At 43.4% G+C, this 15,941-nt stretch overlaps 1 protein-coding gene across 4 annotated transcripts; it reads right to left on the reverse strand.

Annotated features, from left to right (window-relative positions):
- Window positions 1-797: 797 nt before the first annotated feature.
- Window positions 798-15,904, reverse strand: ZDHHC4 (zinc finger DHHC-type palmitoyltransferase 4). Of its 4 annotated transcripts, none has more exons than XM_045459881.1 (8): window positions 15,510-15,904; window positions 15,217-15,402; window positions 14,527-14,650; window positions 13,412-13,485; window positions 12,527-12,705; window positions 10,383-10,508; window positions 8,560-8,804; window positions 798-1,136 (listed from the first exon to the last, which is right to left on the reverse strand). In XM_045459881.1, the coding sequence occupies exons 3-8, from the start codon at window positions 14,641-14,643 to the stop codon at window positions 846-848; spliced, it is 1,032 nt and encodes a 343-aa protein (XP_045315837.1). In that variant the 5' UTR covers window positions 14,644-14,650; window positions 15,217-15,402; window positions 15,510-15,904; the 3' UTR covers window positions 798-845. The 4 variants fall into 4 exon arrangements, with proteins under 4 accessions (XP_045315837.1, XP_045315838.1, XP_045315840.1 ...); XM_045459882.1 differs by having other exon boundaries at window positions 8,587-8,804; window positions 15,510-15,896; XM_045459883.1 differs by lacking the exon at window positions 798-1,136 and adding an exon at window positions 6,081-7,001 and having other exon boundaries at window positions 15,510-15,899.
- Window positions 15,905-15,941: the final 37 nt, after the last annotated feature.

Below are 15,941 nucleotides of genomic sequence, written 5' to 3' on the forward strand. Positions count from 1 at the left end.
GCTCAGTCGGTGAAGCATGGAACTTCGGCTCAGGTCATGATCTCACCGCTGGTCGCTTCATGCCCCGCCTCTGGCTCTGTGTTGACAGATCAGGGCCTGGAACCTGCTCAGAATTGTGTCTCCCTCGCTCTCTGCCCCTCCCCCACTTGCACGCGCTCTCCTTCTGTCTCTTTCTCAAAAATAAACATTAAAAAAAATTTGTTTTAATAGGTCAGAAAAGACTTGAACGTGGCCACAAGAGGCCAGTGAAGGGCAGGGGACCACCAGCACAGGAATGGGCCTTGTGTAAAAGGCCCATGCTGACCCAAGGGAGGGCCTGGGTGAGGGGTGCTGGATATGGTTAAGGAGATAAAAAGCCAAGGCCTTTCCCTAGGAGGGATGGGAAGGGTGCAGCCTGGCACAAGACCAGGTCACTGGAACTCTCCCACACATGTGGGGACACAGCCAAGGCCCCTCCTGTCAGAAGTCTGAGGTCTGGAGTGTAGAGCGGGAGACCAAGGTTAGCTGGGTCCTCTGAGAAGGCATCTCTGGTCCCCTTGACACCAGGACTTCAGATATACTCTGTTCCAACAGGCTGAGTGAACAGAGGATGGGCAAGGGGGTTTCTACCACAGGGTCCAGCACAGCACCTGTAAGGATTAGGCACCCAATAAACACGAGTTTTCTCATCCCTTCCTTAACTACTTGAAGCCAATTTATAAACATGCAGCAGAAGCCAAAAGAGAAAAAAACAAAAAAACAAAACACCCCAAAACTAAGAAACACCACACCGATGCTTAAAAGTACAAATAAAGACGTACAAATAAATGTATACTATATTTAAACAGCAGTAACACTTCTCATTCTTAGTTCATCTTCTCGGCACAATGTGCAGCGGCAGGTAAGAAGATCTCTCCAAGGTTGCTCCAAAGCCCATGGGAGTGAATGTTCCGGTAGACCTGGGGCTCTGCTGATGGGGGCCGGGCCACGTGGGGACAATGGTGGCACCAGGCCCGGTCACCTCTGTACCACTCATTAGTGGTCTGGTTGGTGGCAGCCAGGTACAAAGTGAAGCACAGGTAGCCCCCCAGGAGGAAGCTCAGCATCACAACAAAACCCAGCATGAAGACGATCCTTGGCAAGGTCAGGAACAGGTACTGGGGGCAGAGAAGGAACAGCACGTTAGGCAGCCACGCTGTGACACAAGTAAGGGCCAGCACCCACCAGCCCTGGCGGCCTCGTCTGCAGACACGTGAGAGCTGCCGCCCCAGCTCACCCACCTGTACACACACCTGACCCACTGAACACAAAACAGAACCATAAATGGCGCTGACAAACAGCCCCGGAAGCAGTCCTGGCATGCAGGAGTTTACTATGGGATAAATGAAATGTGCACATCGAAGGAAAAGGAAAAGGATACTAGGAGATGTGACTATGCCAGTCAGCTACTTGTAAAACAGAGAAATAAATACAGACCTTCTTTCATGCATCACAATATAAATCCAGACGGACACAGGAGACCAATCTCTCTCTCAACACAATATGGCCAAAGAAACACACGTACAAGAGTATTCACTGTAGTGATTTTCACAGCCCCTCTTCCGAAAAGAGGAAGTCCAGTCGTGAGAAAGAGTAAAATCTTGGGGTAATGATACTATGGTATAATAAGGAGCCGGTACAAACGAGGCCAATTTTTACATACTGATTCGGAAAAGACATTGGCAAAATATTGCCGGATAAGAAAGACAAGAGGCAAGGATCCACATGGGATCATATTCTTATAAGAAACAAAAACACACTCCATGAAGATGGGTAATATCGATAACCACAGGAAAAAAGCCTGAATGTACACACCAAACTACAAAAGAGGTGGCCTCTAGGCAGTGAGCTGTTGGGAAGGGCAGGGTATAACCCCCAGTTTTCATTTTTTTTAAAAGATGCTTTAAATTTCATGTGTTTCCCCCCAGCTTTGAGACAGAATTGACATGACATTGTGAAAGAAAGCTTAAGGTGCACGTGACGTATAGCAAACGATCACAACAAGGTTAGTTGTTTCAACTACAAGTTTGTGCCTTTGAGCCCTTTCCTCCTCTTCTCCCCCTTTTCATTTTAAGCACTTCTGGACTGCTTGAATTTTTAGAAGTTATTTTTTAGAATAAAGAAAATGAATTCTGAGTAAGAATGAATTCAAGAGTAAGAGAGGCAGGCGCACCAAAACTCTTCACAGGAGGGACCTTCTAACTGAAGTCACAAAGAAAAGAGACAGATTCGATGAGAAAGGATGTCTAAATTTTTTTATAGGATTTTTTTTTATACAAAAGAGGATACACAAACAGAAAACAAATACAAGAATGAACTATCATTATTATATGATCTCAAATCTAAAGTAATTCTAGTATAATAAAGGACATAATTCACAAAAAAAGATACACAAATGACTGCCAAACAAGGAAAGTAATCAAAAGTAATAAAGAAATATAATTCTTTTTTTTTTTTTTCTCAACGTTTGTTTATTTTTGGGACAGAGAGAGACAGAGCATGAACGGGGGAGGGGCAGAGAGAGAGGGAGACACAGATTTGGAAACAGGCTCCAGGCTCTGAGCCATCAGCCCAGAGCCCGACGCGGGGCTCGAACTCACGGACCACGAGATCGTGACCTGGCTGAAGTCGGACGCTTAACCGACTGCGCCACCCAGGCGCCCCAGAAATATAATTCTTTAAAAGGGTACAACATGTATTCCTACTAACATAGAAGCACCTGCCACCACTGGGCATCCTCAATGTCCACCCTGACACAACAAAGTGAATACCTGCCAATCACTCTAAGCACAAGGTTTTATTTTATTAATGTTATTTATTTTGACAGAGAGAGAGAGCGAGAGAGAGAAAGAGAGAGAGAGAGCAGGTGGAAGAGGGGCAGAGAGACACAGGGAGAGACAGAATCCCAGGTAGGCTCTGTGCTAGAAGCCCCACCTAACCACAATGTTCTAAAAAACAATTTGACGATATATATTAAAATCAAAAGATTTATTTATAAATGTTAATAATCTTTGACTCAGGGGCACCTGGGTGACTCAGTTAAGTGTCGGACTTCGGCTTAGGTCATGACCTCGCGGTTCGTGGGTTTGAGCCCACGTCAGGCTCTGTGCTGACAGCTCAGGGGCTGGAGCCTGTTCCGGATTCTGTGTCTCCCTCTCTCTCTCTCTCCCCTCCTCTCCCGCTCATGCTCTGTCTCTCTCTTTCAAAAATAAGTAAATGTTAAAAAAAATAATAATAATCTTTGACTCAGGGGCGCCTGGGTGGCTCAGTCGGTTAAGCAGCCGACTTCAGCTCGGGTCATGATCTCGCGGTCCGGGAGTTCGAGCCCCACGTCGGGCTCTGTGCTGACAGCTCAGAGCCTGGAGCCTGTTTCATATTCTGTGTCTTCCTCTCTCTGACCCTCCCCCGTTCATGCTTTGTCTCTCTCTGTCTCAAAAATAAATAAACATTAAAAAAAAAAAAATTAAAAAAAAAAAATCTTTGACTCAGTACACATACTTTTTGGAAGCTATCCTACAGAAAGTCCTAAATACAAAAACAAAACCATATACACTGATTACCTACCGTAAAGGGGAAAATGCACTTCACCAATGGAGAGAGCTGGTGGACACCACCTTAAGCAACAGATCAAGCTAAGTGTCACTGACCCTGTGTTCCACCTGATGGGATGCAACATGAAATACACATTCCTGCCTAGAAAGCATTTTTGCCAAAAATATTTAACCTGAATCTGATCAGGTCTCTAGAACTAACTTCCAGTTCACATTAATAATAAGGAACAGAGAAAAATTAGTTGACACAAGTAGGAAAAAGACAAATTTAGACCAAGGGACATTCTAAAAGACTACTAAACTACTAAATGTCAACTTCATGAAAAAAAGGAAGGGCATTATTTTAGACTATGAAACTAAAAAGATATGACATTCAAATGCAATGTATTTACTACAAGGTGGATTCTGCTTCAAGGAGGCAAAAGAGCTTTATAAAAGACATATTTGAAACAATGGGGAAATTTAAACATGGACTAGATTATATATTACGTATTTACTATATATTCTATATTTATTACGTATTTATTATTACTTTTCCTTGGTGAGATAACAGAATTGTAGTTATGTTGGAGGTTGACATTCTATAAAAATGCATGTTCCAGGGGCGTCTAGGTGGCTCAGTCAGTTGAGTGTCTCTTGATTTCAGCATAGGTCACGATCCCAGAGTTGTGGGATCAAGCTCTGCACTGAGTGTGGAGCCTGCTTAGAATTCTTTCTCTCTGTCTGTCTGTCTCTCTCTCCCTCTGCTCCTCTCCCCTGCTCCTGCTCTCTAAAATTAAAAAAAAAAAAAAAAAAAAAGAAAAATTAAAAAGAATAAAATTTTTTTTTAAATGCATGTTCAAGTACTTAGGAGTGAAGCAACATAATGTCTCCAATTTGTGTCTAATAATACAGAAAAATACAAGGGGCACCCAGGTGGCTCAGTCATTTGGGCGCTGACTTTGACCCTGGTCATGATCTCGCAGTTCGTGGGTTCGAGCCCTGCGTCGGGCTCTGTGCTGACAGCTCAGAGCCTGGAGCCTGCTTTGGATTCTCTGTCTCCCTCTCTCTCTGCCTATCCCCCCCCTCACACTCTGTCCTCTCTCTCTCTCTCTCAAAATAAATAAACATTAAAAATTGTTAAAAAAAGAAAGAAAAATACACAAAGAACAGATTAAAATGTTAATTTTTAAATCTAGGTGGAAAGTATACAGGTAACTTTTCAGTATGTTTGGACACTTACATAAATGAAAAAAACTGAAACAAAAACTACTCAAGGATAAAACAACAAATCACTACACACCTATCAGAATGGCTACAATGAAACACAGTGATAACATTAAATGCTGGAAAGAATGCAGAGAAACCAGTCATTCCTCCATCACTGGTGAGAATGTAAAACGGTATATTTTACTCTGGTACATTACTCTGGAAAAGAGTATGGTGGTCCTTTTCAAAACCTAAAATGGACTTATCAACCCGACAATCACAGTGAAGAGGTATCATGCAGGAACTTGCAAATGGGAATGTTCAACGCAACCTTATTAGTTAATAGCTACAACCCAGAAACTACAGAGATGTCCTTCAAAGGCTAAATGGTTAAGCAAAGCGTGGTCCACCCATACTGTGGAATACTATACAGCAGCAAAAAGGAAGGAACCCTAAATACATGCAACCATTTGCATGGATCTCAAGGAAACTGCACAGAGTGAAAAAACCAATCTCTAAAAGATAGGATGTGATTCCATTTATGTAGCAATCATGAAATAACATACTAATAGAGATGGAGAACAGAGTAGCAGTGGCAGGTATGCAGGATGAGGCTGTGGCTATAAGGAGTAACACGAGGGAGTCTGTGGTGATGGACACAACATGCTGACTATAGTGGTGGTTATGCAGGCACACACATGTGACAGATTGCACAGATCCACACAGACACACACACACACACAACACCAATGAACACGTATGTAACTGGTGAAATCTGAATCAGCTCTGCGGATTGTGCCAATGTCAACTGCTTGGTTTTGGCATTGGGCTGTGGTTGCCTAGGGATGCTGGCATGGGGGGAGGGGCTGGCAGTGGGGGGCAGGCTTAAGAGTACATAGGCTTCCTGTAGGTTTCTTTGTAACCTCCTGTAAATCACAGTTATTTCAAAATAAATTAAAAAAAATACTAGCTTTTACTGTGCATTTTATCATATTAAGACAGTCTCCTTCCATTTCTATTTTCTGAGTGCTTTTATTAGAATGGGTGTTGAATTCTGTGAAACACTTTTCAGTATCAAGAGAAATAACCATGTGGGGCATCTAGGTGGCTCAGCTGGTTAAGTGTCTGAGTTCAGTTCAGGTCATGATCTCATGGTTCATGAGTTTGAGCCCTACATCAGGCTCTGTGCTGACAGCTCGGAGCCTGGAGCCTGCTTCGGATCCTATGTCTCCCTCTCTCTCTGCCCCTCCCCAACTCACGCTGTATGTCTCTCCTTCTCAACTGTAAATAAACATTTAAAAAAGAGAGAGAGAGACAGGGAAATGACCATGCTATTGTTCTTTATATTTAATAATGCCGAATAAAATACTAATCAATTTCCTAACATTGAACCAACCTTGCATTTACGGAATACATTCCACTTGTTCATTGTCTTTGAACAAAAGGAAAAAAAAAAAAACAAGAATTAACCAGTTACCTAAAACAGTGACTGCTCACAAGCTACTTCCCATAAATGCAGTAGAAATCTTTTAGCCATCAAATGAGTTTTTATAAGAACCCTACATTATTGTAAATTAATTTTGACAAAGTGCCAAAACAATTCAATGAGCAAAAAACAGTCTTCTCAAAAAAAAGATGCTGGGACAACTGGATACCTGCATACTAAAAGTATGAAGTTGGAACCCTACCCTACGGCATGTGCGAAATTTAACTCAAAATGACCAGAGGCCTAACCTGTAAGAGCTAAAACTACAAAAACACTTAGAAGAATATGTAAGTGTAAATAAATCTTCACGACCTTGGATTAGGCGATGGATTCCTACATATGACACCAAAAAGCACAAGCAATAAAAGAAAAAAAATCAACTTAAAATCAAAATGTAAAACTTTTGTATTTCAGAGAAAACTATCAAAAACACGAAAAGACAACCCACAGAATCGGAGAAATCATTGCAAATCGTATATCTGATAAGGGTCAAATGTACAGAATATAAAAAGGATTCTTACAACACAAGAATGAAAGACAACTCAATTTAAAGATGAGCCTCTCAGGGCGCCTGGGTGGCTCAGTTAATTGGGCATCAGACTTCAGCTCAGGTCATGGTCCCACTGCTTGTGAGTTTGGGCCCCGCATCGGGTTCTGTGCTGACAGCTTGCAGCTTGGAGCCTGGAGCCTGCTTTGGATTCTGTCTCCGTCTCTCTGCCCTTCCCCAACTCAAGCTCTGTCTCTCTGTCTCTCTCTCTCTAATATGAAAAAGAAAATTAAAAAAAAAAAGATGAGCGTCTCCTCTAAATCTTCTTGTCCAAAGAAGATATACAAATGGCCAATAAGCCACACAAAGTTGCTCAACATCGTGAAGTCATCAGGGAAATGCAAATCAAGCTGCAGTAAGGTATTGCTTCATGCCTGTGACGAGGGCTATGATCAAAAAGACAAGGAATAACAAGCGTAGGCAAGGATGTATGACGGTGGAACCCTCACACGTTGCTGGTGGAAATGTAAAATGGTCAAGATACTTTGAAAACAGGCTGGCAGTTCCTCAAATGATTACGAGCAATTCTACTCCTGGGTGGAACTCAAGAGACATGAAAACACAAGAACTTGTACACAGATGTTCAAAGCAGCATCATTCAAAAATAACCAAAAAGTGAAAACACTCAAATGTCCATAACTGATACATGAATAAAATGTGGTATGTCCACACAATGGAGTATTATTCAGCCATAAAAAGGAGTGAAATACTGATTCATGCAACAACATGGATGAACCATGGAAACACCATGCTAAACAAAGAAGCCAGCCCAAAAGACAGACTGTGTGTTATGTGAAATGTCCAGAAAAGACAATTCCATAAAGACAGAAGGCAGATTAGTGGTTGCCAGGGGCCAGGGAAGAGGACAAAAAGGAATGACTGCTAATAGGTAAGAGTTTCTTTTCGGGGTGATGCAACATTCTGAAATTAGATGGTGGTGGTCGTTACACAACTCTGAACCACTGCACTATATAGTTTAAAAGGATGAATTTTGGGGCACCCGGTGGCTCAGCTGATGGTGTGTCTGGCTCTTGATTTCAGCTCAGGTCACGATCTCACTGTTCATGAGATCGAGCCCCATGTTGGGCTCTGTGCTGACAGCATTGAGCCTGGGATTCTCTCTCTCCCTCTCTCTTTGCCCCTCCACTGCTTGTGCTCGCTCTCTCTCTCTCTCTCTTAAAATAAATAAACATGAAAAAATAAGATAAAATTAAAAAAATAAAATAAAATAAAACAAAACAAAATAATGCATTTTAGGGGCACCTGGCTGACTCCATTGGAAGAGCAAGCAACTCTTGATATCAGGGTTGTGAGTTAAAGCCCCACACTGGGCATAGAGATTACTTAAAAAAACAAACAAACAAACAAAAACTCTTAAAACAAAAAGGATAAATTTTACAGTATATGTACTGTTATCAACTAAAAAAATTATATATTCTTTTTTTAAAAAATTTTTAAGTTTATTATCTTGAGAAAGAGACAGAGCAGGGGAGGAAGAGAGAGAGTAGGGGAGAGGGAGAATTCCAAGCAGGCTCCATGACAGTGCAGAGCCTGATGCTGGACTTGAACTCACAAATTGTGGGATTATGACCTGAGTGGAAACCAAGAGTCAGACGCTTAACCAACTGAGCCACCTGGGCACCCCGTGTTCATTTTTAAAAAGGAATGGCTTTGTCTCTTGACTGGGAAAATAAATATCCTTTTTCCAATGTTGAATCCTAAAGTCAGAAACGTACATCCCACAACATAACTCCGTGAATATTAATTACCTGAATAAGAAAGACAATGTCAATAACCTGCAAGTGTCCAAGGTCATCAACGTAAGTCTCCAGATACAAATCCGACGCCACCACCAACTGGACCAGAAACACGGTGCTCACAACGGCCATGGTGGCAGCTGAGGCCGTCAACGTCAAGAGGTAGATGAGGAAGTACCTGGCGTTCCAGGCCCCGATACAGTTGTTCACCCAAACACAGTGATGGTCAAAACGGTGCACACACCTGTTACACACACCTGTACGGAAAAGGGAAAGTCACAGCCCTGAGTTAGTCCTTGAAGAAACAGGAGACCATGCACACCTCTGAAATTTTTACAAACCGACTCCTGGCAGATGTTGGAGGAAATGGCGACTGCCATCACCAGGCTATTAGAAGTGCAGGGTCTAGTACAGTAGCTGCGAGCCACAGAGGGGTACTGAGCACTTAAAATGTGGCCATGAGGAAAACCTGAAAGAATACTGTTTATTTTGCTAAATTTAGAGTTGTTTTTCCATTTATGCAATGCTCCTTTAAGTTCAATGTCAACAATGCTGAGATGACATAAGGGTTAGTGAATTTACTTAACTTGCACAGACTTAACTTTGAAACTGATGCTTTTTTTTTTTTTTTAATGTTTACTTTATTTTTAAGACAGAGAGACAGAATGTGAGTGGAGGAGGGGCAGAGAGAGAGGGAGACACAGAATCTGAAGCAGGCTCCAGGTTCTGAGCTGTCAGCACAGAGCCTGACGTGGGGCCCGAACTCATGAACTGTGAGATCATGACCTGAGCCGAAGTCAGACACTTAACCGACTGAGCCATCCAGGTGCCCCAAACCAATGCCTTGAAGTCAAATTAATTCTTCTGATAGAGATGAATCATTACGTGACTCTTAAAGGAAAATGGTTATGTTCTGGAAAAAACTTGTAAGAATTTCTGGAGTAACTTGGATACGTGAATCTGCTCTTCCAACTGCAAATTTTATGAAATCTAAATAAAGGTCAAGAATTTCCTATGAAAATTTATTGTCTCAATTGAGATGTGCTGTAAATGGAAAATATATACCAAATTTCAAAGACTTAGTATGAAAAGGAGAATATAAACTAACCCATGAATGATTTTTACAACTGACTACACGTTAAAATGGTGTTTTAGGGGCGCCTGGGTGGCTCAGTGAGTTGAGCGTCTGACTCCTGATTTCATCTCAGGTCATGATCTCACAGTTCGTGAGCTCAAGCTCCACAGGGGTCTCTGTGCTGCCAATGTGAAGCCTGCTTGGGATTCTCTCTCTCCCTCTCTGCTGCTCCCCTGTTCACTCTCTCGCTCAAAATAAATAAACTTAAAAAAAAAAAAAGCTCTTACATAAACCATGATATTTTAAATAGGTTACGTTAAATAAATACATAATTAAATTTAACATTGCCTCATCTTACTTTTGTAATGTGGCTACTAGGAAATTTAAATCACACATGTAGCTCACATTATATTTTTTGGGCAGCACTAGTCTAGAATCTTGGCTACTCCCCAGAAGAGTAGGCTTTGCCAGCACTGAAATCTGCAAACACAGCATCCCACAGAAGTCCTGTTGGGCAACACGCCCCACCGCACAGCAAAGGATGGGCTGTTATGCCTGGAGCTAAGTTGCCCACTATGTAAGAATATCGAGACCTCACCTCCAGTCATCTGAAGGAACCACTATCTGGCCTCTACAAGCAGAGGCTGCCCATGCCTGGGAGACAAATGGCCTTGCTTTAGATTTCTGGAACCTTCCCTTACTGACAAAGCCCACGTCTGTTGTACAAAGGTAGAGAGGGAGCAACCAAAGCCAAACTTACGGCAGTGCTTGGATCGTGCTGGTTTCCTCACATTACAAGTGAAGCACTTCATATTCTTTGGGAACATCACTTCATCGAATTCATAAACTTGAAGTAATGAGAACTCATTTGCTTTTGTTATAGTGCCTGAAAAAAGGGCAAATGTCAGTTTTGAGCAATATGGTAGACTGGACATTCACAAAATCTGTCCTGACAAAGTGCAACTAAAACTTATATATTTAATATTCTAAATAACTCACTTTAAATAAAGTTTTGGGGCACCTGAGTGGCTCAGTCAGTTAAGCACCCGACTTTTGATTTCAGCTCAGGTCATGATCTCACAGTTCGTGGATTGTGGACAGTGGGATCGTGGATCCCACTGTGGAGCTCTGCATTGACAGGGTGCAGCCTGCTTGGGATTCTCTTTCTCCCTCTCTCTCTCTCTGCCCCTCCTCTGCTCGCTCTCACAATAAATAAACTTAAAATTTTTTTTAAATAAATGGCTTTATTGAGATACAACTCACAAGCCCAATTTGCCAATTTAAAGTGCACAATTCAACATATTTTAGTACATTCACAGAGTTATGCAACCATCACCACGACCAATTTTAGAATGTTTTTATCACTTCAAAAAGAAACCCGTTAGCAGCCACTCCACATTTGTCTCTAATCCCAGCCCCTGGCAATCACTAATCTACTTTCTGTCTCTATGCATTTGCCTTTTTTGGATATTTCATATGAATGGAATCATACAATTTGTGGTCTTTTGTATCTGGCTTCTTTTTTTTTTTAAGTTTTATTTTATTTATCTTGCAACAGAGAGTGCGTGCGCACACATATGCAGGGGAGGGGCAGAGATAGAGAGAGAGAGAGAGGGAGAGAGAGAATCCTAGGCAGGCTCCACACTGTCAGCGCAGAGTGCCACGCAGGGCTTGAACTCATGAACTGTGAGATCATGACCTGAGCTGAAATCAAGAGTCAGACGCTTAACCGACTGAGCCACCCTGGCGCCCCTCTGGCTTCTTTCATTTAGCACAGTTTTTCAAGGTTCATCTATGTTCTAACACGTCACTCCCTCATTCCTTCCTGTTGCTGAATACTGTCCCGTCGAATAGGCACAACGCAGTTTACCTGTTCATCAGCTGTTGGACCCTTGGTGCTTCAAGGATAGAAAGGCTTAAAAGGAAAGGCATGGAGGGGCGCCTGGGAGGCTCAGTCAGTTAAACATCCAATTTCAGCTCAGGTCACGATCTCCCAGTCCATGAGTTCGAGCCCCGCCTCGGGCTCTGTACTGACAGCTCAGAGGCTGGAGCCTGCTTCGGACTCTGTGTCTCCCTCTCTCTCTGCCCCTCCCCCGCTCATGCTTTCTCTCTGTCTCTCTCAAAAATAAATAAACATTTAAAAAAAAAAAAGTAAAGACATGGAAAAAAAAATACCAAGCAAATATCAATCCAAAAAAGTGTAATAATATTAACATCACACAAAAGAGAACTGAAAGCAAAGAGCGTTACTAGTGACAAAGAGGCTAATTATATTTTGAAAAAATATTCAATGGAAAGAGAATACCAATTCTTAACTTGAATGCATATAATACAAATATACACATAACCATGATATACGTATACACACACACTATAAGTAAATAAGCAAAAATTGCAAGGAGAAATCTCAAATCTACCATCAGAATGAGATAACATGCCTCTCTCGATAATTGGTCACACAAAAATATTAGTATGAATATAAAAGACTTGAACATAATTTAAAAACTTGATCTAATGGACTTATATGCTGTCTGTGCCTAAGAACAAGAAAACATACTCTTCCAAGCACACACAGATCATTTACAAAAACAACACGTGACCGCCATAATGCAAATTATCAATAAAATGTTTAAAAGAAACTGTGTCATAGGGATCACAAACTCTCTATATAACACAATTATTAGTGAAGAGATCAAAAAATAAACTAAAAGAGTATATGGAAAATTTTAAGCAGTTCTAAATAACCCACAGGTCAAAGAAGAAATAACTTAGAAAACAATCACAACCGAAAGATCATGAGACCACTATGTATCAACTCTTTTGCGAAGTCCTCAGAGGGATCACCGGTCTGTAGCATGGTAAGACCGACGGCTGCCGGTCTCTGTAGTGACAGCCTCAACTTACCAGGGTTGCTTGCGCAGCTGAGCGTGAAAAACACCAGGTTTATAACCAGCAGCAGGTAGGGCAGGAGAAGGTAATGCAGGGAGAACCCCAGCTCCTGACAGTAGCCAAATACTTCCGAGGTGTATTCAGCATAAACCATCCCTTGCAAGAGGAGGTGCAGCATAATGAAGGTGTGGTTTCTGAAAGGAAGTAGACACGTGGCTAGTTTTACAGGGCCTTGTCCATGAAGAAACCATGTAATACTAAAGTTAACCCGGGGCCAACCACTTCCTTTGGGCTTGGGATAACAGCAAGAATCACATAACAATGCGACACAGTTCTCACAGTGCCTAGCAATAGCAAGCATTCAATATTTGTTATCCATTACGATTATCATCTTTGCTGGGAAGTGAGGTATCAGGACAGATTTCTTTTTACAGAAATGCATGTCAATATATCCCCACTCTTTAAATATTTCTGTCAAAACTCCAGAAATAAGGGGCGCCTGGGTGGCGCAGTCGGTTAAGCGTCCGACTTCAGCCAGGTCACGATCTCGCGGTCCGTGAGTTCGAGCCCCGCGTCGGGCTCTGGGCTGATGGCTCAGAGCCTGGAGCCTGTTTCCGATTCTGTGTCTCCCTCTCTCTCTGCCCCTCCCCCGTTCATGCTCTGTCTCTCTCTGTCCCAAAAATAAATAAACGTTGAAAAAAAATTTTTTTTTAAAAACTCCAGAAATAAAAGGCAGGTTATTTATGAGCAGAGGTCCTGAACCAGGACTCTTGATCCTTCTAGCCCCCTCCCCATACCACAGCTGGAAACCAACAAGAAACTTCCTGAAGCTACAGGACAGCAACAGTTAGCAATCAAAACAGAAGAGAAGATAGTATGTAATCTGTGAAATATAAATACCGTGTGTGGAAGAGGTAATGAAGCACTTTTCGCATAGCTCTCTGAAGGCATTCTGGAATTATACAGGAAATTACCTAAAATAAAAGAAAAGGATTCAGTTTCATTTCTCATCCCCCCCCCCCCTCCCCACTCCCAAACAAATTAGATGCTTCCCGGTCAGCCATCAATACTGGTGATCTTGTGTTTCTGCACATGGGCAGAGAAGAGATTTAAGAGAGAATAAAAAGGAGGGCTTGGGGCGCCTGGGTGGCTTGGTCAGTTAAGCGTCCAACTTCTGCTCAGGTCACGATCTCACGGTCCGTGAGTTCGAGCCCCGCATTGGGTTCTGTGCAGACAGCTCAGAGCCTGGAGCCTGTTTCAGATTCTGTGTCTCCCTCTCTCTCTGCCCCTCCCCTGTTCATGCTCTGTCTCTCTCTGTCTCAAAAATAAATAAACGTTAAAAAAAAAAAAAATTAAAAAAAAAAAAAAAAAAAGGAGGGCTTCACTCAGCTGGTCTGCCTTTGATGCCAGCTCCTCCTTTTTCACCCCAGCACCAAAGAAAGCACCATGTCGGGGTTTTCAGGCAAAGGGAGGTGAGCAGAGGGACTGGACTAGGTAATGCCAATGTGAATTCCACTCCTTTCCCTGCCTTGGGTTCAATCTCAGATTCCAGAGTCCACACCTACAGTCACTGGGCATTAGCCCAGGTCCCTCCCAAGTGAACCCCCTTGCCAAAGGCCACTGACCCCAACTTTGCTCACTTGGATTCCTGAAGGAGTGTGGGCAGCTGATGCTCAGCTCTCTCCTCATACAGCCCCCAGTTCCACTCATCAGACCCCTCCAGGCAGACATTGCTCACATCCATGCCCAATCACAGGCATCAAACCCAGAGAAAAATAGCCAACCTCGAGAATGTGATCTTCTCTCAAAGCAACATCACAAGGTTACTTCAAAAGTAACAAAAAACAAAACCCACAAAAAAAACCCCAGAGACTTTCTGATATACCATAACTGCCATAAATGAAAGAAGTGAACAAATGAATAAAAATGACATCTGTGTTTTGTTCCATTAGGGAACCGGTGAGCCTTTTAGACGTGGTAGTCACAATCCAGTGGTCTCCAAGCATCGTGGTTACCTGGGCTCCTCCTCTGACCAGGCCTCTCAGGTAATGGGTTTTTGAGCAGATGCATATCGTAACAACACCAATCAGCACCAGAGCCAGGTAGAACAAGAAGAGAACCAGGAAGTCCATCCTGGGGCTACAAAGAAACAGAAACAGTGTGACTACAACTGAGGGATAAAATCTATGGTGCACATTCTCAGACATCAACTCCCTAAACAGAATTCATCAGCCCTTGAACACACACTGCCTCGCACTAGGGCCTCCCAGATGGTCCTGAGTTCTTCTGCTTAGGGAGTTTTCTAATCAAACCACTGTGATGTCTTTAGGGCACCTCCCGCCTGCAAATTCCAAAATAAAACGGGGGGAGATATGCCAAATGCATACACCTTCCCTCCCACCAGCAACAAATCATCTTTGTACTTCCTTAAGCACTCACAAAGACATTGATACAGAACGTACCCAAAATAATCTGCTGACAACGTTACCGGAACAAGCAAACCCCAGAGGCAGTCAGGGACCCACTCCCACAGCAATCAGGGATCACCCACGGGGGCCAGAGTCAACACACAGGTCTGTATTAACTGGAAATGGTTACTTTGGGTCTTAGCAAGTATGATTTGGAGCTGGACTTCCAACTGAGATCAGCAAACTACAAACTATTCACGAGTTAAGACAGAGGAAACAAAGAGCAGCAATTCTCACGTGATTCAGGGTCCCCAGCCTACATATTTCTGGTTTGGATAATTTTCAATCGGCAGCTCGGGCATTCCTCCTCCCAACAGTCACGGAGAATTCAAACGGCATCCCGTCCTGTGCAGCGGCGTGCGCCCGGTGCAACAGGTGGCACCCAGAGCTGCCGGGGGCATGGTTCTAGAAGGCTGGATCTGGCTGCAGAGACATCGATAAAACACTCACATAATAAAACAGGGTGGGAGTCAGGAGCGGCAGAAATTGTGGAAAATAATTTGAAAGTCGGGGGATATTGTGTTACCTACCGCAGGGTGAAAGGGGTTATACGACTTCAGGAGGAAAAGCTTAATTGGGAAGAATAAGGCAGGAGCCTTGGATCCCTGTTCCTATCCCTAATCCCTGATGCCCACGCTGCCCACCGAACAGAAAGGCTTTCCCAGGCTACGGTCCCGGCGGGTGGACGAGGCCAGAGCTTTCCCCGGGGGCCGGAACCCTGGGTGGGGGACGGGGTGCAGAAGGCTCGGCGGGCATACGGTGGGTGCCTGAGCACCCGGCGGGGCGGAAAGGAGGGTCAGCCTGGGTGTCAAAAAACCCCTCAGAGGCGGCCTTAGCGCCTGGATCGGCCAACCGCCAGCCGTACCAAGCCGGCGCCTTCAGGGCGCCTCTCTAGACTTCCGTCGGACCTGTGACGTTAGCACGCGACGCTCGCCGCCAGGCCGACTTCCGGCGGAAGTCCG

Source organism: Leopardus geoffroyi, chromosome E3 (genome assembly GCF_018350155.1).
Source record: "Leopardus geoffroyi isolate Oge1 chromosome E3, O.geoffroyi_Oge1_pat1.0, whole genome shotgun sequence".
Lineage (NCBI taxonomy): Eukaryota > Metazoa > Chordata > Mammalia > Carnivora > Felidae > Leopardus > Leopardus geoffroyi.

Bases quoted from the DNA above. Each gene is read 5' to 3' on its own strand.
- ZDHHC4 (XM_045459881.1), bottom strand. From the start codon at position 14,643: ATGGACTTCCTGGTTCTCTTCTTGTTCTACCTGGCTCTGGTGCTGATT. The intron at 12,706-13,411 runs GTATTTATATTT...ACTTCCTTTCAG, and splicing joins CATTACCTCTTCCACACACG to AAACCACACCTTCATTATGC. The intron at 8,805-10,382 runs GTAAGTTTGGCT...TTTTCCGTACAG, and splicing joins AGCACGATCCAAGCACTGCC to GTGTGTGTAACAGGTGTGTG.